The 26,356-nt window shown below is 40.3% G+C and overlaps 1 protein-coding gene across 1 annotated transcript in view; it reads left to right on the forward strand.

Moving 5' to 3' along the window:
• clstn2a (calsyntenin 2a) overlaps positions 1-26,356 on the forward strand; it is a 307,786-nt gene that overhangs the window by 100,870 nt on the left and 180,560 nt on the right. The window contains exon 2 of the mRNA XM_079820557.1: positions 14,625-14,747. Coding sequence (XP_079676683.1) covers positions 14,625-14,747 — 123 coding nt within the window. The remainder of the gene's footprint in view (positions 1-14,624; positions 14,748-26,356) is intronic.

Below are 26,356 nucleotides of genomic sequence, written 5' to 3' on the forward strand. Positions count from 1 at the left end.
TTATATTATTTCAAAATATCACTATTTTAAAATGTATTTCTGTGATGGCAAAGTGGAATTTCCAGCGGCCATTACTGAAGTCTTTAATGTCACACGATCCTTCAGACATCATTCTAATATGCTAATTTGGTGCTCATAAAAACAGTTCTTATTTTTATCATCATCAATATTGTGCTGCTTAAAGCTACACTGTGTGATATTTTCCCCCATCTAGCGGTGGAAAGGTATATGACCATCCAGTGAATATTAGTTTCTGTTCCTCTCAATTCCGATTTCGTTTTAACTCCTACGGTGGCCGATTTAGTCCAAGATTAACATGGCTTCCAGTTCGACCTCGTCCACATTCGACACGGTGCCATCAAGTGTTAAAACGCGAAAGGCGAAGCTTGAATTTACCGGTATGTCCCTATTTGGCTAATGTACATTCAAGATGGAGGGGCAACATGGCGACCTGCATTCGAACCCCTCACCCGTATGTATTTTCAATGGCATATTATAAACTTACGAGAATACTTTATTACTTGAAAGAAGTAAATATACATTAATGAGCACATATATTTTTGAAAGAACTAAGTGTTTTTAGCTAAGAATAAACTAAAAAAGTTACACAGTGTAGCTTTAATATGTTTGTTTTTTTAGGATTCCTTGATGAATAGAAATTTAAAAAGAACAGCATTTATTTGAAATAGAAATATAACATTATAGTACATGTCTTTTACTGTCACTTTTGATTAATTTAAAGCATTCTTGCTGATTAAAAGTAATTTGTTTCTTTCAAAAGAATCTGAGCACAATCTTTAAAAGTAGTGTACAGTATTTCTTAACCTGTTTACAATGCATATTTTTACATGCAGAGAAGTGTAAGAGGCACTTTAGATCCCTAAGATTTGCAGCCATTTTTCATCAGACAGCAAAATTAATTGAATACAACAGTGAGTACTTTTTTCTCGAGAGTTCCAGAAAGGTGTTTTAGCTTTGCTAAGCCTCCCCCCACCGCCCAGAGTGTTTCTTTCCAACCCTAATAGGAAGATGTTATGATAAAGTGTCTATTGACAGATTGACAGCCTTGAAGGATGCCTTGAAGAATGCCTTTCAGGTAGACTCTTATTGTTAGTTTCTGTCGCTCTAAGAGTTTCTATTTGACTCTCTCTGTCTTTTATGCCTTCAGATTAAAATGCTTTTTGTAGATATAGTTTGCTGGTATATAGGGACATTCAAGAGGGTCAACTAGTCATCCGACTTTTTGGAAGTGAGGTCAACTAGTATATGTACTATAGGTATTTTATTTTTTAAGATTAACTGTAATTTTGCAGCAGTACTTTAAAGGGAATTAATTTAGAATCGCTATAAATGCAACCTCTTAGAGGGTTCAAGTGTGTGTGTTGTTGACACGTTAAACTTTATACGAGGAGTTGCAATTCCTTTACAGCCATCAAAACACCACTTGTGTAACAAATGCAACAACCCTCAATTATAAATAAGTCAATTACAGACTTCAAATTGCCTGCTGTGAGCACTGAGCACAGGTCTTGCCTTTTTTATGAGGACTGTTATAGCAGTGTTTCCCAAACCTGTTCCTGGAGGCACACCAACAGTACACATTTTGGATGTCTCTCTTGACTCATCTATTTCAGGTCCTGAGCTGCGTTCAAAATCACATACTGTCTATTAGGTTCTTCATTTGATTTGAAACCAACCTAATTCACACCTAATTCGTTTGAGCCCTCCAAACGCTCTCAGAGTGGTTCAGCGTGTGAACAAAACAAATGATCTCAGACCCCACTAAAAGAACCCAAAAGCAAACCGTACTGTTTAATCGTGGGTCCTTTTGTGGTTTGATTTCTTTGTGATATGTCAAAAAAGCAATGAGGTCCCGGCCCGCTTTGTGTTTCATTTGGACATTTGCACCTGAAGGCTTGCCATGCCTGCAGCCATGTTCCCTCACTGCTGGAAACAACACAAAACTTTTCATCATGTCAGGCCCCCCTCAATCGGTTGCATAAAAGTAACAACAGAAGTATATGAAAGAACCCATGACAAAATGCGTCAAAGTTCAAGTTCAAGTTCAAGTTCAATTTTATTTGTATAGCACATTTCCAACAGCCCCCAGGCTGACCAAAGTGCTTTACAGAAGAGCAAGAATATCACACATACAGAAAAATAAAAATAAATAAACCACATAAAAATATAAAAACCACCTATAAAAAAGTTTAACATATCACCATAATCAGTACACTAAGGAAAATAAAAAAGTTTTTAGCAGGGACTTGAAAATAGACAAGGAAGGGGCCAGCCTAATCTCTAAAGGCAGGGTATTCCAAAGTCGTGGCCCTGCCACCGCAAATGCACGCTCACCTCTACGCTTTAGTCTAGCGCGTGGAACGACCAACAAAGCCTGATCACAAGAACGGAGGCTTCTGGGTGGAGTATAGGAGTGAAGGAGTTCAGATAAATAGACAGGAGCTTTGTTATGTAGGGATTTATACACGAAGAGTAGAATTTTGAAGTCCATTCTCTGACAAATCGGAAACCAGTGAAGGGATCTAAGAATCGGAGTGATGTGATCATGTTTACGACACTTTGAGTGGACGCAAAGTGGACGCTGTCCTCTGAAATGAAGGACTCCTGTCCCTTCTACGATGACTTAAGCACTTGTGCTTGTCTGACAGATATTGTCAAAGGTGGAAGTGTCAACATGCATAATGAAGAGGAACAAGGTAAGGACAATGACGAACAATGTAAACGCTTATAATATATCAACACTATGGAACTATTTAGAATAAAACACCCTTAGGACGCGTGTCCACCAAAGTGTTTTTTTTTTCTCACAATATTTAATTATTTAAAACAAGAGACAGAGCAAAAACTTTACATTGTATCTGCATTTTATATATATAATCAATACAGAAACAAACTATCTGTGAAATGAGATACTAGTAACACTTCTGCTGATATTCCGTATCATAACAAGCAAAGAGTCTCAAAAAAAACGCTGCGTTTCCAAAACGCTCTCAAGTGTCCTCAGCGAGATGTTTTCAGCCGGCTAAAAATGCTTTGGTGGACACACGGCCTTAGACCGCATGTCCACCAAAGCGTTTTTTTCACGCGGCTGGCTGGCGTATCCAATTGTTTTCAATGAGAGCGCCGCGTTTTTAGAACGCCAGGAGCGCAACGCTGCGCTGAGCGTCTATTTCACTCTCAAGCACTGAACGCTCAGCATTTTTTTACCGGTCGCAGAGAGTTGAAGAATGTTCAACTTTGAGTAAAACGTAGCGCTCATCACTGTCACTTTTTACCCAGCCGACTAATCACAGTGGAGGAGGGGCGGGACAAATACAACACCGACCAACCGCCACATCCCCAATGTCAGCAGATGAAAACAACAAGCTTAACAGAAACTTTTTTTAAAACAAGAGCCAGAGCAAATACTTTACATTGTATCTGCATTTTTATATAGAATCAATACAGAAACAAACTATCTGTGAAATGAGATACTAGTAAGACTTCCGCGGATATTCCGTATCATAACAAGCAAAGAGTCTCAACTGAAAAAAAAACGCTGCGCTGCCAAAAAGCTCTCAAGCACTCACAGCAAGGTGTTTTCAGCAGAGCGCCTAGCGTTTTCAGAAGAAAACCCGGTTGTTATTTTTTTTTCTTCAGCACTGAAGTGATCTCAGACCCTTTCTTGTTCACACCACAACTTCATACAAACTCAGACCATAGCTTTCTTCGCAGCAGGGGATTTTGGGTATTCAAGGTGGCCTCTTCACATCACATGGCTGTGAAGCAAATGACAAACCGAGAAAGAGCGAGACAAAACAGAACTAAAGGAAAGAATCTGAAAAAACTGAAGAGGAAAAGGAAAGCAGCTAAAAAAACTGAAGAGGAAAAGGAAAGCAGCTAAAAAGAAAATGTTGGCTATTCTAGGTATCATGAATCAACAGAATTTATATATATATTTATAATTATTGAAAAAAAACTATAGAACTTGTTAATTCATATTACATAAACTAATGTTACTTTATAAAAATGAAAATAGAATGCGTTAGTAAATGTTGACATTAAAAAATATTAGATATAGTTAGTAGTTCATATTAATGAGTGTAGCAAACAAATGTTAATAAAGACAACCATGGTAAATAGTACTATGAATATTGACTTGTCAATACTAAATCCCATAGTGTTGATATATTGTAAACATTTACATTGGGATGCAAAATGATACCCACTCCTTGTTCCTCTTAATGTTGCATGTCCACACATCCCCCTTCGACAACATCTGTTAGACAAGAACAAGCGCTAACACCCAAAATTTGGTACAGCCTCTTTCCTTCAGTTTTTGAGAAAACAAAAGAAACGGTTGTATGTTCTTATGTGGTGTGGATAGTTGGCATTTAATGCTATCCTCTTTCCAAATATAAAGAAGTGCACATCTCTCCTCCTGAGACCACACAACCCCACGACCTGACCTGGTGAAAAGTTTTGCTGGAAATTGCATATTGAAATGTATTATTTTTTCTGCGAAAAAATTTCTTCATGCTTTAAAGGATTAGTTCACCCAAAAATGAATATTAGCCCATGGTTTACTCACCCTCAAGCCATCCTAGGTGTATATGACATTCTTCTTTCAGACGAACACAATCGGAGTAATATTAAAATATGTCCTGGTTCTTCCAAGCTTTATAATGACAGTTAATGTTGCTCTGTTTTTGAAGTCCATAAAAATGCATCTTTATCCATCATAACTGCTTCACACGGCTCTGTATAGAAATTTTTATATAGAAACAATACAGAATCCAACTATACTAGTAACTTTTCTCTAGATATTCCGTATCATAGCAAGCAAAGTGTCTCAACTGAAAAAACAAACAAACGCTGCGCTGCCAAAACGCTATCAAGCACCCACAGTAAGGCATTTTCAGCAGAGCACCTAGCGTTTTCAGCTGGCTACAAACGCTTTGGTGGACTTTTTTGGTCTTCAAGACTAGTTGACAACCCACTGACTACTAGTCATTAAAAATATGTAGTTTTAGCACACCCTCACTTGCACAGATAAAAGGCGACAGGTATGTGGGCACAGCAGAAGTCCTGTTAAGTGCACGGAGAGAGGCATGGAGCTGTAGCCCCAGCATCAATTTTCCTTTTCGTCTCTTCAAAACGCCCAGAGATGCTGAGAGCCACTCGGGCATCCAGATCTCCCACAGACAGAAGATGAACTAGCAGGCCCTTTTAATTTTAATCCGGAGAAGATGGAGACTTGAGCCCTGCCCTCTCTCTTTCTCAACCTCTGGCACTCGTGTCAGTAAGGAGATCATTGTTCTCTTCGCTCCTTGCTTTCATCCAACTCCCTCTCAAGTCCCCCTAAAACCCTTCATCCCTCCACCTCAATCAGTTCTCTGTGTTTCTAACAATGACTCGTAATTTAAGCGACTTCACACGGTGTGTAATCAAACCGGCTCTTTTCGTAAGGGTTGATTGTGTCTCAGGCGGTATAGACACACACATATGGTTGATAAACAATATGGCTAATGAAAAGGCCATAAGGACCCCGGATTCCGTGACAAGGAAACAAAGCCTCGTGAATGAATATGCCAGCTTTCTAATTACAGACAATTGACATTTCCGAGTCCTCTGGGGTATCGATGCCGGGCTGACAGTAGCAAATGCCAGCGCAGAAAACTTCTCCATTACAAAAAAAAAGATTCGCTTCAATGTTTGTCTCGAGTCTAATCAAACAAATTTATATTCATGGCTGGTGACCTAAGTAAGTTGATTCGCAGAATTTATGTACACAAGGGAACGAGTCGTTTATATCAGCGCGCTTGTAGTATCAAGGACATTTATAAACCTCTGTTGTCTCTCAGCCATTTGTGTCGGGATTATTAATGCTTATTATGAAGAAATTTAGCTGTAAATCAGCCTGAACGCCTCCCACAGCGATGGCAGATTCAAGACGCGTCACCTGCGTGGATTGTATTCATCATGAATGTTTTTTTTTTTTGTTGCCAGTTTGGGTTACGTGCATGAAGGCATATGAGGATTTTTAAATATGCTAAGTCATGTAGGAGATAAAAGATAGAGGATTTGTGAAATGTGAAAAGTTAATAAAGTGGTCAGTGTGAGAATAAGACCCTGTTTACAGATTTAGATTGAAGAATCAGGAGTTCAGTTTGTACATTGCTTAGTATTTCTGTGTTCCTTGGTTATTTTAATGAAGTCCCCAGGGCTGTATCTAGGGAATTCTGGGCCCTCTGAAAAAAAAAAAAAACATTGATGTGGGCCCCCAATGCCCTCCACTCGTATCATATGCAGTGGGTCTATAAGATATAGGCATGGAGGCTCACATCTGGCGCCATGCACCTAATAAGGATTTCTAACAGACAAATAAATAAATGCAAATAAAGGTTATTGCTTTACTTATTTTTGATGCAAAGTTGTATATAAATATTGTATCAAAATCATGGCATTAAGCGATAATAACTAAAACAACAACAATAAAATGACAACAAAAGAAAATAAATGAGTCAAATGATAAAATAAACCGTTTTTTAAAGTAGGCCTATACCAGCAATATAATAGGCCTATAAAATGTCATTCCAGTCAGTCTGATGTCCAACAGGTGAGATAAATATTCAGAAATTAAAATGAATGCAGTCAAATGTAAAATAAAACCATTTAAGTTTCTCACTGTCTTCATGTTTGATGAAGATAATGTGCTATTTTATTAAGTAAACTTAATAAATGTATCCATCAATAGCAATGAGTCAAATTGTCACTATTAAATATCACACCAGCAGCCGGCAAGTCTGTAATCCTTTTGACACTCATATCTATTTTCTGCATGCTATACAAACCAACAAACTACATAATAGCGCATAATTGTTACTACTTTTGCCGCGCTGGTATACAGAGATGTGACAGTACTGGACAATACTGCTCAGGCGACGGCTCTTATTAGGTGTCCTATCGGGGCACGGCACCCCATCACATTAACTCCCTGGTTACAGTGCACTAACCTGTCTTGTTAAAGAACGTTTTAATAGATTTTCAGTTTCACTTCCACTGTAACTTTTCCTAACTTCAATTGTTCTCGGAGCAGCCTCAACTCTGATTGGTTCTGTTCACTAATTAACCATCATACTAAACCATTTTTAGTGAGGGGGGAGAGATGACATTTGGAAAACTTCTTTAAAGGTGCAATATGTAAGATTTTTGCTGTAAAATATCCGAAAACCACTTGGCCAGTGTTATATATTTTGTTCAGTTGAGTACCTACAATTTCCCAAATGTTTCCAACTATGTTTCCAACTATTTGTAAATCGTGAGAAAATTGTGCTTTTAACCAAGGAAACGGGACGTGTGAGGGAGTCGCCTGTCAATGGCGTCATATCCGTGATACCCTCGGTTTCTGCTTTTAATGCCATAGAACCCATGGCAATAGACGTGGACAACTGCATAACGTCTAGCGATGTTTCGTTCAAACATTATGGACGATGCCAAGCTGACTTTGGAACAAAATGAGAAATCAAAAGAGGACCAGTATCGACGTGACGTTTTCAAGAGGGCGAGAGCTTTGCAACAAAATTTGACTTGACAGAGATGCCGTTCTTGCATGTGCTTTATTAGACAGGTGAGCAAACGTTATGAATGTTATGTGGCTCAACACGATGAAATATTAGAATATCATCAGTATGATGTTCTAATGTTGATATAGCTTACTTCGGTCTCATACAGCCAACAAACTAACACAGAATAACATTATAACTTACAACACACTCAAATGCCGTTTAGATAGTGTAGACCCAAACAGCATCATGTTTCCTCACAATTTTAATTTGTCAAATAAACTGACCTGTATGAGTAGTAGAGTAGTAATTCAGCACTTGTGGGTAGTTCGGTAGAATGAAATGTCCTCATTTCTTTATATACCCCCGAGACTCGAGCATGTGGCGCTGATATCAATCTCTTATTAGTAATCGCCCCCTGCTTCATACCACAGTCATGTTAAAATACATTAATGCATTCACTCATCCATAAACATTATTTCCCCATGAACATTATTAGATCCATCAGTATGACGACAAGTTCCATGATTCCACGTTCATTCACTGCGTCATAAATCTATGCCTTTGTTATTGTTTTGAAGAGGTTAGCGACCTATAGTGGCAAACAAATACATAGTGTGGCTTTAGCTAGACTAAATTGCATGTTTTTGTGATTTTCATTTAACTCTCAGGCATGCAAATGAATATATTATAATGATTCATAAGAGTAGGGGAATATATAGCATAACTACTGGATTTTGTGGGCCCCCTGGGAGGTGGGGGCCCTTATAATTGTCCGGTAGTACCTCTTTTACCTGACTGTGTGTCACATGAGCTGCATTTATTTCATCAAAAATACAGTAAAAACTGTAATACTCTGTAATATTATCACAGTTTAATATAACCGTTTTCTATTTTAAGATATCTTAAAATGTAATTTATTCCTGTGATGGCAAAGCTGAATTTTCAGCATTATTAGTCTTCAGTGTCACATGATCCTTCAGAAATCATTCCAATATACCGATTTGCTGCTCAAGAAACATTTTATATTACTATCAATGTTGAAAAAAGTTGTGCTTTTTAAAAAAAAAATCACAATAAAAAATTGTTTTCAGGATTCCTTGATGAATAGACAATAGCATTTATTTGATTTGATTTTTTGTAACAATGTAAAGATGTTTGCTGTCACCCTTGATCATTTGAATGCATCCTTGCTGAAGCCAAAAAGCCTTACTGACCTCACATCTTTGAACAGAAGTATATATTTATGCTCTTTTCCAAACTGTTCGATCACACTCACAATTTTTTTTTAATCCAAACATAACCAGCAAAATTTAAACCCTTGTTTTAGTGAAGTGCTTGATTGACAGGTGAGTAGGTGGTTTGTTGTTTGAACATTTTGAACACATTAACGTTTACACTACAAACATAATGTGATCAAAACTGTGTGTGTGTGTTTTAAACTATCTCTCTATTGTGGTCGAATCTCAAGCTTTGGACCCATTTACACCTGTATTTAGCGCCGTCCTGTTGCAAATAGCTTGAAATTGATATCAATATCAGGGATAAATAGCACCTAAAACCCTGTTTACATGGTTAATCTTTGATATTATGCATTTTATGCACTAATATGCATATTTTTCCTTCAGAATGTTTGTTTTTATAGCAGCAATAAAAATTATTTGATCTCAGCAGCATTGAATGGCATCTGCTAATGTCATTCATAAATGGTACTTGACAACCAACAGAGACAACACCTACTAGCATCCCAACTGTCAGGGACTAATAACATGCAAGCAGCAGTGTGAACAGGGCTTAGCACACATTCCAAATCAGCAGTCATACATTTTTTTAATATCTATTCTTGGCCTTGTTCATCACTTGACAGTGATCATGTAGAGATTATTGACAGTGATCATGTAGAGTTGACGGGAAACTTGGCAAATGACACAAGATGGTCTCAAACTCGAGCATCTTGGAGAATGAGCTGCACATCACTAGGCAACAAATGACATTTTAACCACAGGAAATTGCAGAAGGACTTTCTGCCACTGCCATTTCTACAAAATATCGCCTTTAATGGAGACCATGCAGGAGACTGCTGAACGTTATGAGGCCTTGAAACCCATTCGACCCTTTCACCCCCTTTATAGAGGTCACCGTAAAATCATCCGTTCTGCTCCCACCGCACCGACTCAAACCCCTACAGCCTTTTACGATGCTTTCCAGATGTCCAAGAATGACGCCATACAGTCCTAAAGATCTGTTAATTCATTAATTAACTCAAGCAGCCCTCAATATGCAAACATTTCTCTATTTTTAATGGCTGTGCTATAAAATAGGATGATAAAACTTTAATTTTCTCAACTGGGCCCCCTATTTGATAAATCTCCAAAGACCAACAAATCTCGAAAGCTCGCCATAGAAAAAGCAGAGATTATGACCTCATTAATAAGCATTAAAGATGAGCAATACAAGCTTAAGAAGTGTGTCTCTGTGGATGTGTGGGATGCGACTGCGTTGAGTTCAATGTATCTGAAAATTACCCTTCGGCCCCTACCAGCAAACTCTTTGCTGCTAGTATTGGATTATGTTAAATCATTGTGGCTAATTACTCTCTTCCTGATAGTCATTTCTTTATTTTTTTTCCAATACAGAGGGCTATGTTCTGGTCATTTTCACAGTGCAAGAGACGTTAATTAACAATTTTCTACTAATACCCCAATTGGCTAAACCAGATGATGCTGGCTGTACTGGGGTTGATCTTTGACTCTTGACTTTGAGTTGAAGTCTTTGGACTTTGTTTCTCCAGACAACAGGCAAATAGTGTTTACCAGCCATTTGGCTAATAGCTTCTTTATTCCCTAGCATACCGGAGGCTTGTTATAAACAGGATGCTCTTATTGAAGAGGGTGAATGAACCTTAAGAAGGTTTGCTTTTCTGCTAAGGTCCATTAGCTGGCCTTAACTGCAATATTTGTTGTTTACACCATGCACACAAAAACACTACATGCTAAATTGTCACCGTAATGCTAGCTGCATTATATATTCCTGAATATCGTTGGTCTCCTCTCTCTCTTTTTGGTTATTATCTGTTGGTCCCTGACTCTAGCACTTTCTTTTTTTTCTTCTGGGTCCCGCATGCATGTTTCGATCATTGTTTATTTCAAATGTTATGAGCCGAATGTAATGTTACGGTGTCGACCGGTCAGAAATTAATAGCTTGTTGCGTGACACCGGGAGAGCGGTAAAATTCACCATCAATTCCGCAGGCTGTCCCCAAGTTTAATTACCGTTGGAATGCTGACTGGGATTTTCATTATAGCAGGTTGGAGAAGGGTCAAAGTAGATTTGCAAACGTTCACTTTCTCCCCCGGCAACATTTTATCAGGTGCTTGAAATGCTGGAATAATTATATATCAAGCTGAATAAATAATTGATTCTATAATAGCCCCTTTCTTGTCCTCTTGTGAGACCCGACCTGAATTTTCTACCTCCCTCACTCTGGGCTCACCTGCTTTATTTCAGTTCAGTTTATTTGGATAGCGCTCACAGGCAAATGGGTGAACTATCTGTCTAACTATCTATCTGTCTGTTTCACCGTCTGTCATACCAAATGCTGCATTAAAATTAAAATTGGTTGCACTTAATTTTACAGTATGTGCACTTACGTGTACTTATAGTTTACTTACCTAAGAAAGTACTGGGTAACATAATGTAACTACAATACATGGGTTAAGGTTTTGGTTTAGTACCTAGTTATTACCCAGTTATTGTAATTACTACAATACGTTCATAGTATGTACATGGGGAACAGGACTGTAAAATAAAGTGCTAAAGTGTTAAATAATTGCAAATGCAGAGTTGGAATAAGATACGCTTAATATCCCACTGTCAGGATTTTAGCTGATCTTGTTTAAGAATTGAGGGATTTTTTTGCTGTTGTTCTATGAAAAAGTAACCTAAAGAAGGTTTCTTAATAAACTCTCTAAGTTCATCAATGTTTAATGGCTGTTTAGATGTCCTGTTGGCGGAATTAAATCCAAAAGGTTACAACAAGTAGCTTTGCTAACACTGTAAGAGTGTCTGTCTTGATGTTTTAACATAATTGGCTGGGGTTGTATTCCTTAATGGTGAATACGAGGTAAATTTATGTGTGAGTGTGTGTGTGTGTGTATACACACATGCATCTACCATTATGTCTTGTGTTTTGCTGGCTGTGTGTGCGGCAGAGCTTTCTAGTGCAGGGGAGCGGATGGAAGAGAAAAGTCCACATTGAATTAGCTTCCATCACTGTGCTCTAATGCTGTATAATGGCTGCAGACATCTCATGGGTAATAGCTCAGGGATTACAGAGAAGGCATATTGCTCTTAGTGACACCACTAACCTTATTAGAGAGAGAGAGAGCGAGAACGAGAGAGTTCGATGTGAATTTGCCGTGACTGGAGCCTGAAGAGATGTATTATTATAATAGAAAGTACCTTATCCAAATTACAGTTATTTACTTTATCTTGTGTACATGATGACAGCCACGTTTTTTCCTAGTCTGTGGCATTTCACACATGAAACGTTCAACTAAATATTTACCTAATGAATTGGGCTTTTAATAGTGTATCGAGGCGTTGCGTATAAGCGAAAACATTTTGCATGCGTTGTTATTCATTTCCTTCACAATGGGAATAACAAACTGCAGTATGTCGGACTTCTCAGTCCATAAATCTGCAACACACAAATAGTTTGCCTTTCTAGAGCTTGTAGTACATGTCTTTGTATGTATAACACAGCTAGGTAGATACAACCCTGGCTATTCATCTGTGTCTGTTCAAATAGCCACTTTCAAGCGAGGCAAGAGATGTTTGCAAGTGGTTGTGGTTTTGAAAAAGTGGGTTTCTTTGGAAAAGCATTGATGTAAATGTGAAAAAACAACAACAACAAACAAACGTGTAGTTTTTTTCCCCGTTAGTGTGTCCGAGTTTAAAAGAGAGCGAGCAAAATATATATAAATGGCACAAACTCATTGAAAGCAAGATTGTAGTCTTTGAAAACGGCATTGCCAGCTGGTTTAATCATCTGGTCATCTGAAATGGATGATTTGTTCACTGCCTGAGATTGCTTATGGGTTATTATGAAGACACACTTTCTTTTCTCTGAGACTTGTGTAGACTGTCCTTCACAAGTGTGAAATGGTTTAATTTACTCTTTCATTAATTTCTTTGGTGGATCTAGAACTGAGCTACACGAGGGGTTACGGAATAGCCATACTAATCTAAAACTCCATTAACTCAAGGCGGGGGAGGATTTCTGATTACACGTGGGGCAAATCAAATAAAACAGTTTTTTTTCTGTTAACGTATTGCTTGTCATCGTTCACATTTATGTTTTGTTTTTCCGACATGTAATATAGCTGAGAAATTATGCAATATATTATTATCTAAAGAGTGACCGCTGAGCAGTTAGCCAGGGTTGTTGCTGTGGATTTGCAAAGATGTTCTGGGTAGTTAAAACACTCATTCACACACTCAATGTTTGGGTTTGACAATTGTATTTATTTAATAGCTAACTGGTGGGTGTGCCTGTGGTTAAGAAGAAGAAAGAAAAAAAAAAAATGTTTCTTACATCTATACTCGGTTTTTTCCTCTCAATGCAGCTCTTGTTTGTAAGATTTAAAACTAGATTACTTTACTTTTTTTAAAGGTGCAGTGTGTAATATTTATGAGGATCTATTGTCAGAAATACAATATAATATACATAACTATGTTTTTAGTTGTGTATAAAGACCTTACATAATGAACCGTTATGTTTTTATTACCTTAGAATGAGCCATTTCTATCTACATACACCGGTCCCCTTACAGTGAAGTCGCCATTTTGCGCCACTATGTTTCTACAGTAGCCCTAAACGGACAAAATGCTCTACAGATGCATCTACTCTGTGCTCTCTCAGATGACGAAATTGTCCTGTGTCGACCACCGTAGCTTCTCTTTGTGCTTCAAAAGGGAGGGGTGAGTGGTTGCAATTCGCAAACTCACACATCTAACTTACATCTAGATGGCGCTAAAATTTACACAGTGCACCTTTAACTCTTTTCCCGCCATTGACAGAATTTTCTGGCTTTCCGTGTTTTCACTGTTATACGGTAGGGGGCGCTATTACGCATCTTCTGAAAGAGTAGAGAATCTGCAGATCAAAACACAGGGAAAAAAGAAGCAGAAACAAGTGATAAAAGCATTGCTTTTGGAAAATCCGCGATTTTCTCAGCTTTTTGTTCATATGGTTGCTTTATTTATGAAACACACATTCAAGTGTTGATAAGAATAAAATAGCTAGAATAAAACTTTTTCATTTTGTGTAAAAAGCAGATGCTCTGTTCTTTCTTTTCAAATATTGTATATTCGGATATTCATACAACAAAATATTCTGGGGGCCATGACATTTTTTATGAAAATTATCAGAGACGCTGGTGGTGACTGGCAACTTTTGTTAAACACGCCGGTTGGGAAAGAGTTAAGCTTCAGGTGCTGATTAACAAAATACTCTTATTTTGGCAAAATAAGCTCACTAAAAATCAGATATTAAATTAACCTTAAAAACAGTACAGTTGTGTTACTTAGCAAACTTGACATTAGATGTGTACAGGGGCTTGGTGAGCTAATTTTCCAAGCAGTGTAAACACTGCTTAGGTACAAGCTGTTTAATGCACAAAGACTCTTGCAGGGATGTTTTCTTTTCACTGGTTAGAAGATTGCATTTGTGTCATCCATTGATTAGCATCTTGTTGTGGTATCTCTTGTTATACAGCAGACACGAAAAAAGAAGAAGGAGGAACAACTGAGCACACTAGGCCCAGATAAATGAGGGTGTTTCCCTGGATACGTGTTGTAGGAGACAGGGATGCGGCCATTTGGGGAATTGAACAAACAGCCCCTGCTTATTGGACTTATCGATTGCCATTATTAGTCATTCTTTGCATGAGCACACTGAATTTTTATATTCTTATTTAGGAGATGTTTGTTGATATCTTGAACAGTCAAGTTCAGAATTTAAATTCTCTCTTTTTTCTCCCTCTCTCTCCATTGCAGTGAATAAGCACAAACCATGGATCGAGACGTCCTACCATGGTGTCATCACGGAGAACATGGACACTGTACTGCTAGACCCTCCCCTGGTCGCATTGGACAAGGACGCCCCTGTCCCTTATGCAGGTATATGACTTATCTAACTATACAGCACTCTGGAATACTCTATTCTGATTGGTCAATCGTGGCATTCAAGGCGTACAGGAAAATGTGGCCATTGTCCCTGACAACCAACGTCTTGCACTGTGCTTGTTTCATGTCTCTTGTTTCCTTTTTCTTCTCATGATCAAATCATTTTAACTGGGATCAATATTTCATGTCCATTATATATTTATTGGGGGCGTCAATTGGGTATGGCAGGGTATGGCAGCTGCCATATAATACAATACAAAGTACTATTATATATTACTACGGTGACATATAATTGGTATTTGTTTAATAAAAGAGAAAAGCAAGTAAATTAAAGTGATCTGGTTGTTATATTTGTTTCACATGAGTTCAGCAGCACTTCAAATGTGTCTATTTACAACGTGATTTTGCAATGTTGAGTATTGTACCCAATCACAGGCATTTCTGTTGAACATAATGACCAATCAGAGGAGTTACCGGTAGTGAGAATCCGCTCAGTATCACTCAAAATGCTGCAAGTTTTACACGCGCACAAATCCTCTCATTATAACAAATAAAGCAGACATTCATTGGGAAGTTTAGTCTGATTAATTGATTATAACTGGAGTTTTTGCACTCAATGAGTTTGCACTGAACTGACTGACAGCTTCAGTGATTATAAATGAAGCACTCGCTGCCTGTCTGTGTAATTTCATTCGTAACTTCAATAAAAGTTTTCATGAGGCTTTGTGACCTTTCCTACAAATATAAATACTTCACACTTCAGTACAAAAAAAGAAAAAAATAGACAACAAAATGAATCAGTATTATATAACAATAATTATTATATTACAAAGGACAGTGTTCCGAATAATAATAAAATTATATGATCCAATCACATCTATACAAGCCACAAGCCAAAAGCCAAATGCGACAGAGGCGACGGTGGCAAGGAACCAAAACTCCATCAGGTGACAGAATGGAGAAAAAAAACTCAGTCGGTGTGCCAGTTCTCCTCTGGCCAATGAACAAACAGTGTATGATTTGATTCAGGAAACATTAACGGTCAGAAGTCATATTAGATTGGAATATTCAGAATATCCGGCAGACCTAGCAGCATAAAAACAATCATTTAACTGATTTGAATAATATAAATTGATAATGTTCTATGAGTATGCCATAGTAAAGAGATGTGTTTTTAATCTAGATTTAAACTGACAGAGTGTGTCTGCTTCCCAAACAATGCTAGGAAGACTGTTCCAGAGTTTAGGTGCTAAATAGGAAAAGGATCAGTTGATTTGGATATTCTTGGTATTATCATCTGGCCAGAATTTTGAGCCCGCAAAAGACGTGATGGAGTATAATGTGTTAAGAGCTTGTTCAAGTACTGGGGAGCTGAACCATTTAGTGCTTTGTTAGTAATTAGCAAGATTATAATAGGGAGCCAGTGCAGTGTTGACAGAACTGGGCTAATATGGTCATACTTCCTGGTTCTAGTAAGAACTCGAGCTGTTGCATTTTGGACCAGCTGCAGTTTATTTATTAAGCGAGCAGGACAACCACCTAGTAGAGCATTACAATAATCTAGCCTTGAGGTCATGAACGCTTGAACTAACTGTTCAGCATTTTGCATTGAAACCATGTGCCGTAATTTAGATATATTTTTAAGATGGAAGAATGCAGTCTTACAGATGTGGCTTTCAAATGAAAGATTATCAAAGAGCACACCCAGGTTCCTAACTGACGACGAGGACTTGACAGAGCAGCCATCAAGTGTTAGACAGTATTCTAGGTTATTAAGTGCAGGTTATTGTTTTTTGTCCAATACTTAAAAATATAGTGGCCTATATAACTGCTGGGTTATGATCAAATCACTGGGTTGGGATTCATCGCCACTTGTTGTCACACCAAAGGAATAACATTTTCGGAGTGTCTATTTACACTAGCTCCGCCTAACAATGCCTGGTTGGGCCACACAAAATTAAAAAAAGACACACTTGGTTAAATGTCTTCAGTGGCGTAGACAATAAAGCATAAGGCTCATGGATCTAGTTTGACGCAATCGACCAGGGTTCGAATCCGTCTTTTGACGAGCTCGCTCTTCTCCCTTTTCCCATCACCTGTCACATCGGAAAGGCATTTACTTTCAAATAAAAATGAAGAGAATGTCCTAAAAGTGGAAATAAAGTGCCTAACGAAATGTTTAATAATAATAAAAGTATTTATTGGGTAGGGTTAGGGTTAGTGGCTTTTATTAAGGCGGCATCCATTTAATAATTTTAATAAATATAATAATTTTCACTCTTCAACTGTTATTATTGCATCCTGTTAATGTACAACAATACTGAGGTGCAAATAGTATGTATCTGTCAAAATAAAGTATAAATAGCATCTAATTACTATTTGCACATATTGCAAAGAACGTCTCGGTTACGGATGTAACCCTCGTTCCCTGAGGAGGGAACGGAGACGTAATGTTAGTGACTAACGAATGGGGGTTTCGCCTAGAAGCCAATCATCTTCGAGATCTTAGAAAACGCCCAATGGCAGTGCCAATGCCATGGGCATGCGGAATTTGCATACGTAACTCCGCCCCACCGTGTGGGTATATAAGGAAGTACGTGAGCAATATCTGATATAGGAGCCAAGACTGAACTCCCGGTCGTTCCAGCAGCACAGCGGATGTGGCAAGGGGACGTTACGTCTCCGTTCCCTCCTCAGGGAACGAGGGTTACATCCGTAACCGAGACGTTCCCTTTCGTTCAGTCACTACGACGTAACGTTAGTGACTAACGAATGGGGGTCCCAATATAATCACGCCACTCAGCTGTCTTCCAGTGCCCTGCGTAAGTGCGAGTGCCCTGTCATAAGACTAGTACGGACGAAGGAATCCCACTTATCACAGGAACACCAAGGTACACTGGGATGCATATTCCAGTGAGGAAATGCCAAGATGCCTACCCGTAGGGAGGACTTAGAGAGTACACATATGACCCGCTATGGGCTGCATATGGGAAAACTCTGGGGTACCAGCCGAAGGTGGATTTTTAACCCCAGGGGTGGCAGGGACCTGCCAAGGGAAAGACACCTGCTCACAGAGGAGACTTACGGTGGAAATACACGTGTGGGGGTCGCCGGAGGGGAACCATGCACACGGGGCACCTGGCCGAACACGAGGATCTGGGCTCAGAGAGGGCAGACTGAACTGGTGTCAGCGTAAGACAGTGCTGGAGGAACCTGAGGAATAATCGCACGTATCCAGTCCGTGGAGTGGAATGGCGAGCAAGCGAAGACACCTGAGCCTGGTCCATTACCGGCCACTAGTAGAGGTGAGTACATAGTCGGACACTGGCTCCACTCAGAGATTATAGAATCTGGCGAATGTGTTAGGTGTCGCCCAGCCTGCAGCTCTGCAGATATCTGTTAGCGTGGCGCCATGCGCTAGAGCCCAAGAGGAGGCCACACTCCGAGTGGAGTGGGCCCTAACCCCAAGGGGACACGGTCGACCTTGCTGCTGGTAATCCAAAACAATGGTGTCCACTATCCAGTGAGACCGCCTCTGTTTCGAGAGAGCTCTTCCCTTCCGCTCTCCACCATAACAGACAAAGAGCTGGGCTGAGGTCCTGAACACTGCGTCCTGTCTACGTAAGCGCAGAGAGCGTGTACTGGACAGAGCAGTGCCAAGGCTGGGTCTGCCTCCTCCAAAGGCAGCGCTTGCAGGTTCACCACCTGGTCTCGGAACGGAGTGGTGGGAACCTTGGGCAAATATCCAAGCCGGGGTCTCAGGGATGTGATGTGAGAGTTACCCGGCCCGAATTCCAGGCACGCTTCGTCAACCGAAAATGCTTGCAGGTCCCCTACCCTCTTGATGGAGGCCAATGCGGTCAGTAGCGCTGTCTTCATAGACAAGAACTTAATATCGACCGACCGCAAAGGCTCAAAGGGGGACCTCAGCAGAGCATCTAAGACTACTGAGAGGTCCCAAGAGGGTACGAGGGGAGAACGAGGCGGATTTAGTCTCCTCGCTCCCCTCAGGAACTAGATGACCAGGTCGTGCTGACTTACCTTTTTGCTCCCCAAGAGGTCATGGTGGGCAGATATTGCGGCCACGTAAACTTTAAGGGTGGAGGGAGACAGCCTTCGCTCCAACCCTTCTTGGAGGAACGAGAGCACTGACCCGATCAAGCATTTCCAGGGATCTTCTTGGCGGGAAGAACACCAGGTGAAGAAGAGGTTCCACTTCAACGCATAGGCATGCCGAGTGGACTCTGCCCTAGCGGAAGTGATGGTAGCCACCACCGTAGGTGGTAGGGTACTCAAACCTGCCGCGTCCCGTCCAGGATCCACACGTGGAGGTTCCACAGGTCGGGATGCGGGTGCCAAAGGGTGCCCTGTCTCTGAGTAAGGAGGCCTCAGAGGAATAGGCCAGGGAGGGGCTGTCGCAAGGAGTAAGAGTTCGGGGAACCAGGTCCGGCCGTGCCAGAACGGGGCGACCAGAAGGACCTGCTCCTTGTCCTCCCTGATCTTGCACAAGAGCTGTGCGAGAAGGCTCACTGGGGGGAACGCATATTTGCGTAGGCCCCGCGGCCAGCTGTGCGCCAGTGCATCCGTGCCGAGCGTGCCCTCGGTCAGGGAATAGAACAGGCTGCAATGGGAAGAGTCGTGGGAGGCAAACAGATCTACCTGTGCGTCGCCGAACTGTTCCCAAATCAGCTGTACCATCTGGTGATGGAGTCTCCATTCTCCAGGAAGTGGCTGAAGCCGTGAGAGCTCGTCTGCTGCACGGTTCAGGATTCCCGGAATATGGACAGCACGAAGGGACCTCAGGCGCTTCTGACTCCATAGAACGAGATGGCGGGCGAGTTGAGACATACGGCGGGAGCGTAGACCGCCCTGGTGGTTGATGTACGCTACAACGGCCGTGTTGTCTGTCCTGACCAGTACATGTTTACCCTTCAGCAACGCCCGGAAGCGGTGCAGGGTGAACCGTACTGCCAGCAACTCGAGGCAATTGACATGCAGAAGGCGCTGGGGTCCTGTCCAGGAGCCCGCGGCTGCTTGTCCATTGCACATGGCACCCCAACCCGTGGCAACCCTGCGTACTGAATGTCCGCCCCTCGAAGCAAACCGTAGGAACGGTCCGCGTCGAGGAAGGAGACATGGAAGTAAGCAGCCTTCAGGTCGATTGCTGCAACCAATCTACCGGACGGACGCGTCCGAGGAGGCGTTCGCTACCAACATCCTGAATGGAAGCCTGTGAAGGGATCGGTTCAGGACGGGCAGGTCCATGATTGGCCGTTACCTACCGGTTTCCTAGGGTACAATGAAGTCAGGGCTGTGGAAGCCGGACTTCATTCCGGCTGGAGGGACAGGCTCGATCACACCCTTCGCCAGTAGGGTGGCAACCTCTGCACGCATGACTGGGGCCTTTAATTGGCCCCCACCATGGAGCGCAGACTCCCCGGAAGCGGGGAGGAGCCTGTGCGAACCAAATTGCATAGCCGAGCCTGATGGTCTTCACGACCCAGCAGACAGTCCCTGAAGCTGTAACCAGGCTCCCAGGAACTGGGACACATCCAAAAACACTGCTCGAATGTGTCCATAGACAGCAACGGAGATCGATCGCACCCAGAAGTGCGCGGGCGAACCATCTTTAAAAAGACGTGCCACGCGCAAGCTCTTTTTGTGAGAGGAAAGCTCTGCAGAGTGCCGAAACGCCCAGGGAAAACACACACAGCTGTTTCAGATCAGTGCACAGATCAGCAGGCAGGCAATATGCGATCGCTGGAATGTGCCGTCACACCAACACCCTGGAGAACCGCTCGTCTCGAAGACTGAAGAGAGGACTTCAGAATTCAGGCTTGCAGGAGTGAAGAGATGCTCTTGGCTCCGATGCAAAAACATAATGCGATATTGCCCACGCACTTCCTTATATACCCACACGTGGGGCGGAGTTACGTATGCAAATTCCGCATGCCCATGGCATTGGCACTGCCATTGGGCGTTTTCTAAGATCTCGAAGATGATTGGCTTCTAGGCGAAACCCCAATTCGTTAGTCACTAACGTTACATCGTAGTGACTGAACGAAAGGGAACTGCTACTTTTACATGGTGTAAATAGAACATATCACTATTTTCACTGTGTAAATAGCATCCATCGCTAATAAAGTATGCTATAATATATATATTATATATATAAAGTATTGAATCCGCTGCCTGAGATTTTATGATGTCATCAGATTTCGCCATACCTTAGCTTTTTGTGAAAAGACGCCACTGTTGCATTGTAATAAGATAAATAATGTACATTCAGATAGTCATTATATTAAAATGAACACACCGCTCACTTTAGTATTTCTTTTGCGAATAATGACGGTCTGACTGTAAATTTTTCCCTTTCTGATTAAATAGTATTTTTTTTCCCAATGTGATTATTTTATGATTTTTTTTATGACTTTGTCTAGTATAGATGTGATTGGATCATTTTTGGAACATGGTCCTTTGGAATATTACAATTATTGTTATATAATACTGATTAATAATGATTAAATATAAAATATGAAAAACTATATTATTAAAAAAATTGTCAATAGTCATTAAAAAAAATTCATTTCGAGACAAAGACTTCAATATTTTCCAACAGTGTACTACTAATGCTTCTTTTTGAAGTATGCAGCACATGCAGAATATATATCTTTTTAATTAAATCGTAGCCTTTTGCCGTTTAATTGCGATTGTGATTTAATCATTTTGATTACATTTGCAGCCTGTTTTTGCAGCCCCATACCTAATTTATTCCAATGAGACATACAAGCTCACTCCAGAACATCCAGGATTATTCCAAAATTTATAGCATTGGATGGTAACAATAGCTTGGTTTTTCAGTGTAGTGTTCCTCTATTCCTTTGTGTGTAAGTGAGGGCGGTTGAGTGTGAGATTTTATGTGTATTGCAGCGTAGTGCTCATATAAAAGAGATTTAGTCAATGCTTTCCTCACTGTTATGGAGACAGATCTGCCTGACCTTCCTGTTATTTCGGAGTGCATTTCCTTCCTCTATCTCCATTGTAATGGTGACACACAGCCCTTGTATAAGTATAAGGCCGAGCGTTCAATAAACTGACCGGCCTTGAAAATCAACTCGTACAATGTGCGTTTAGGCTTTCGAGGAGAAGTAGTCAACACTTAGAGCGTCAATCACCTCTCACGGAGCAATGAATGACAGCACTGCTTTATGACTTGTGTGTTGTTTATGTAAGACAGATTCCGACTCGCCGGTTTTCAAGTGCATGTTGTTCAGATGGGGTGGCAAGAGGTGGGGTGGGTGGTGGCTGACAGATGCAAAGTAATTAAATAAAGTGATTTTTTTTTTTCACAAAGAGGAATGTGTGGAAGTATTGTGACAGGTAACTCTCTACAGCTCATTAAATGACAATGCCTGGAATTAATCTCCTTTCTGACAGCCTTGGCAAAAAGCACTTTTTCTAGCTTTTATATATTTATTTTTGCAGCTTGCTCTTGAAAAGCATGCTGCGTATGCTGCACTTGATAAAGATTTGTTTTTTATACCTTGGAGAATCTTTTAGCTGACAACATGCCTCTTTTTACAGCATTACCATCGACTACTGGTGATGACTGATTATCTTTGCAGTATGTTACTTCAGTGTAATATCAGGCTTTAAAGTCAGTATGAAATGAAAATCCATTCTACATGCATGTTGATCTTTTATTGGGTGATTTAATTTTTACATTTATTGACCTTGGAATTTTTAATTAAAATATCACTCAATCTTGTGGTAAAAATATATATTTTTCTTTAGTGCTGTATGCAAGATTTCTCCAATCTTTAAGTTACTATTTCACTTTCTTACTATTCTAAAATGCTGATTTTTGTGCTGAAGAAAAAATTCTTATTATTATCAATATAATAATATGATAGTTCTCCCAAGAATGAAAATTATCCCATGATTTACTCACCCTCAAGCCATTCTAGGTGTGTATGACATTCTTCTTTCAGACGAATACAATCGGAGTTATATTAAAGAATGTCCTGGCTAATCCAAGCTTTATGATGGCAGTAGGCCTTCTGAAGTGAATCGATGCGTTTGTGTTAGAAAAATATCCATATTTATAACTTTATAAAGTAAAATATCTAGCTTCCGCCAGACCGCCTTCAGCTTACACAAAAAAGTGTAACGCCTCACGCTAGGGGTGTACTGGTACACAAGACTGACGGTTCGGTACATACCTCGGTTTTGAAGTGACATTCGGTACGAGTTCGGTACAGCAGTTTTGCAAAATTGCTTTTTATTTATTTACTGAAAAAATTGTGTCTGACCTTAAATGAATTCTATAATATATATACTAACAATATAATAACTAACAGTTTCTTAAAGATAATGCTGTAAACTATAGGGAGCCCTTACTTATACATTACTATAATATTAAAGGTTAACAACAGAGCCCAAACTATTAGCCTAAATTCAGTTGCTATTTATTTTTAGATATAATATTCAACTCTCATAAGTGTTTTCATAAGTTTTTTCTCCAATTCGTTGTTGAAATATAATCATTTATACACAGTCGCTGTCATTTTCATGACAGATTTATTTAAACATACATTAAATAAACAAGACATCACTAACAGGCTAAATAGTAGTATATAATGAATATAACGGCTAATATAATGAATATAATGGCTAATATAGGTCATATATTTAGCGAAAGAGTTAATTTCTCTAGTGAACTCACAGCTCTGGACACTGAATGACTTCTGAGGTCATGTGATGCTGCGTGACATTGTTTACAAGCAGTTTTATTGTCTTTCCGTGGTTGAAACGCCGATTGAGCGATTACACGGCATATGATACATTTACATGTATCCTCAACATACCTTAAGAGATATTAATTTATGTTTATTCTTTAGGAAGAGATGATCGCATTAACTCGCACGCTGCGCTTGACGCTTGAAGTTGAACTGACGCGCCTAACGTATACAGCGCATATATAGTGATCCGTGCTTAAAAAAAGCCTACTGTTAACTGTTAAAGATTGCATTCTGAACCGTTTGGTACACGCGTGCACCGAATCGAAAGCCCTGTACCAAAACTGTTCGATACGAATACGTGTACCATTACACCCATACCTCGCTCAGTTAAAAACGCTTATGCTACGCCTGACGTCATTTATCACAGCAGTTAAGTTTTTTTTCATAAGTTGAATACAGAAGGCGTTACACAAACCCATCGATTCGCTTCAGAAGGCCTTTATTAACCCCCCAGAGCCTTGTGGATTACTTTTATAATGGATGGATGCACTTTTTTGGGCTTCAAATTTTGGGCTGCCATTCACTGGCATTTATAATGCTTGGATTAGCAAGGACATTGTTTTATATCATTCAGATTCGTCTGAAAGAAGAATGTCATACACACCTAGGATGGCTTGAGGGTGAGTAAATCATGGGCTAATTTTCATTTTTTTCAGGATACTTTGATGAATAGAAAATTTAACAGAACAGCATTTATTTCAAATAGAAATCTTTTGGAACATTATAAATGTCTTAAATGTCCCCCAATTGAATTTGACCTAGCTGGGGGAAAAAAGTCTTACTGACCCCAAACTTGACCGCAAAGTAATGAGAATAACTTATCTTTTTTTCCCCCCTGCCTAATCCACATTTTTTGAGAAACTTTTTTTGAGAAAGTCTTGTGCACATATTACTTTGATTTATCAATGACAGATTAATGGTGGACGGCAGCTGTTGTTAAAGCGTCACCGGGAAATGAGTGTTGTGCTCTAATTTGGCGACAGGTGATATTTCACTGCCTTTTCACAGGGAGCCAATGGATACACACGTAAGATTGCTGCCAGGGAGACTCAGAGAAAAACGGGCCCTCCATCTCAATCCGTCATTCTCCGTAATTCTCTTTGCTCCCATTCTCTCCGTCTTTCTTTCTCCGTCCCGTTCTCCTCTTCCACGTCAGGCCGTGAGTTATGCGCAGGAGGCTTTGTCATCAATCCTGTTTTCGTCTGTTTAGAGAATGGAATGCGGGCGTCCTTCTGGCACCGCATTAATTGGGGTGTGGGAACACGACCCAGGATTGTTAAGTGCTTCGCCTCGCCCTTCTTCGTCTTTTCTCCTGCCTCGCTCACTGTCTCCCATGTATCAGCTTGCTTTGAAGTAAAATAACGATGATGAGCCTCAAGTCGATGATATATGCTGAGGCAGGGATCCTGAAGATGAATTGTTATTTCTGGGAACAAGACTTTCCCCTGTTGAGCAGATAGCGTAGGTCTTGTAGTATGCACTGAGCATTCTCAATCAAATTACCGTGAAGGATGAGCCGGAGTCAGTAGAGGAAGAAAAAAAGAAAAAAGAAACGGCAGCTTCATTTGCTAATTCTTTATCTCGTTTGTGGCTTCACCAGCCTCTTTCTCATTAATCTCTTCTCTCAGATGATGTACAATGCTGTATTGTTCCGCTAAACTTTGCCTTCCTCGCACCAGATTAACTAACAAAACCCAAGCTAGGAAGCAGTCCAGGGAAACTATGGATGGATTGCAAAAACCACACATGAGAGTGAAAATAGAAGGGTGTAGTGAAAGAGAATCGCAGCGCCTGCAGTTCAGATACTTTGCAAGTGTATTGTGTTCCTTTTATAGAAGCAGGACTTGAATTGAACAAGGAAAATGTTTGTTTGTTTTTTGTGTGGATCACTTTGCATGTTTTCTGATTGTGAAATCAGTAGACTTTGCAGTTGGAAACACTAGTGAATTTAGCTATTACAGGCGACATATCCTGGAAATCAGACTTTAAGCGCTATATTCGGGTCCCTGCTGCATCTACCAACCCAGAAAACATGACAAAGGACAACCCAGTAATTTTGTTCTGGTAAGCCTTTTTCTGCAAGCATGTGAGAAAACGAGCCACTCAGATTTCTCTCCCCTTCTGACGTAGGAAGGGGTTCTATTATATTTATACTGCCCCTTAATCTGCACGTTTCCACCCGCGGCGCTGACAGACTGTTCTGTATTAGCATAGCTTCCACCCTCAGCCACTGTCCGCCATTTTCTCCACGCTCCAGCATCTGTAGCGACAACAATGTCAATGCAATGTAGGTGCATTGCCTTAACGAGGGACAATTCAAGGCAGGTTCTGCTAAAAAGTTAAAGCTCAAGGATGGATCAGTTCCAACCATTCGTGATCCAGCTTATAGTCTCCAGTGCGATACTGGTCACAGCAACGTACTTTAATGATGTTTCATTAACAAAGATCGGGAGGAGCAAGTTCAAATGATCTATCCAATCATAATGTCATTCCAACCAGCTGTCAGCAATCAGTAATCAACATGTCTACCCAATTAGCACAAGTGGAGGATCATATAAATACCCAGTCAACTCAACAAAGTTCCTTGACAGGTTTTCAGCATCCCTCCTCCACTCACCTGGTTACTTTCCTAACCAGAGATACGGGGGGAGTACTCTGGGTTCGTGCCAAATACCGAGCTCGGAGCCCTCTCCTCGGACAGCACGCCAAATACGCATACCAGTTATTCTATCTGACTTATTTGTAAGTGTGAACTTGTGAATAATAATTTATTGGAGTTGTTTTACAAATATTAAGTTAACC

The sequence above is a fragment of the Gobio gobio genome (assembly GCF_949357685.1).
Source record: "Gobio gobio genome assembly, chromosome: 6".
Taxonomy (NCBI): Eukaryota; Metazoa; Chordata; class Actinopteri; order Cypriniformes; family Gobionidae; genus Gobio; species Gobio gobio.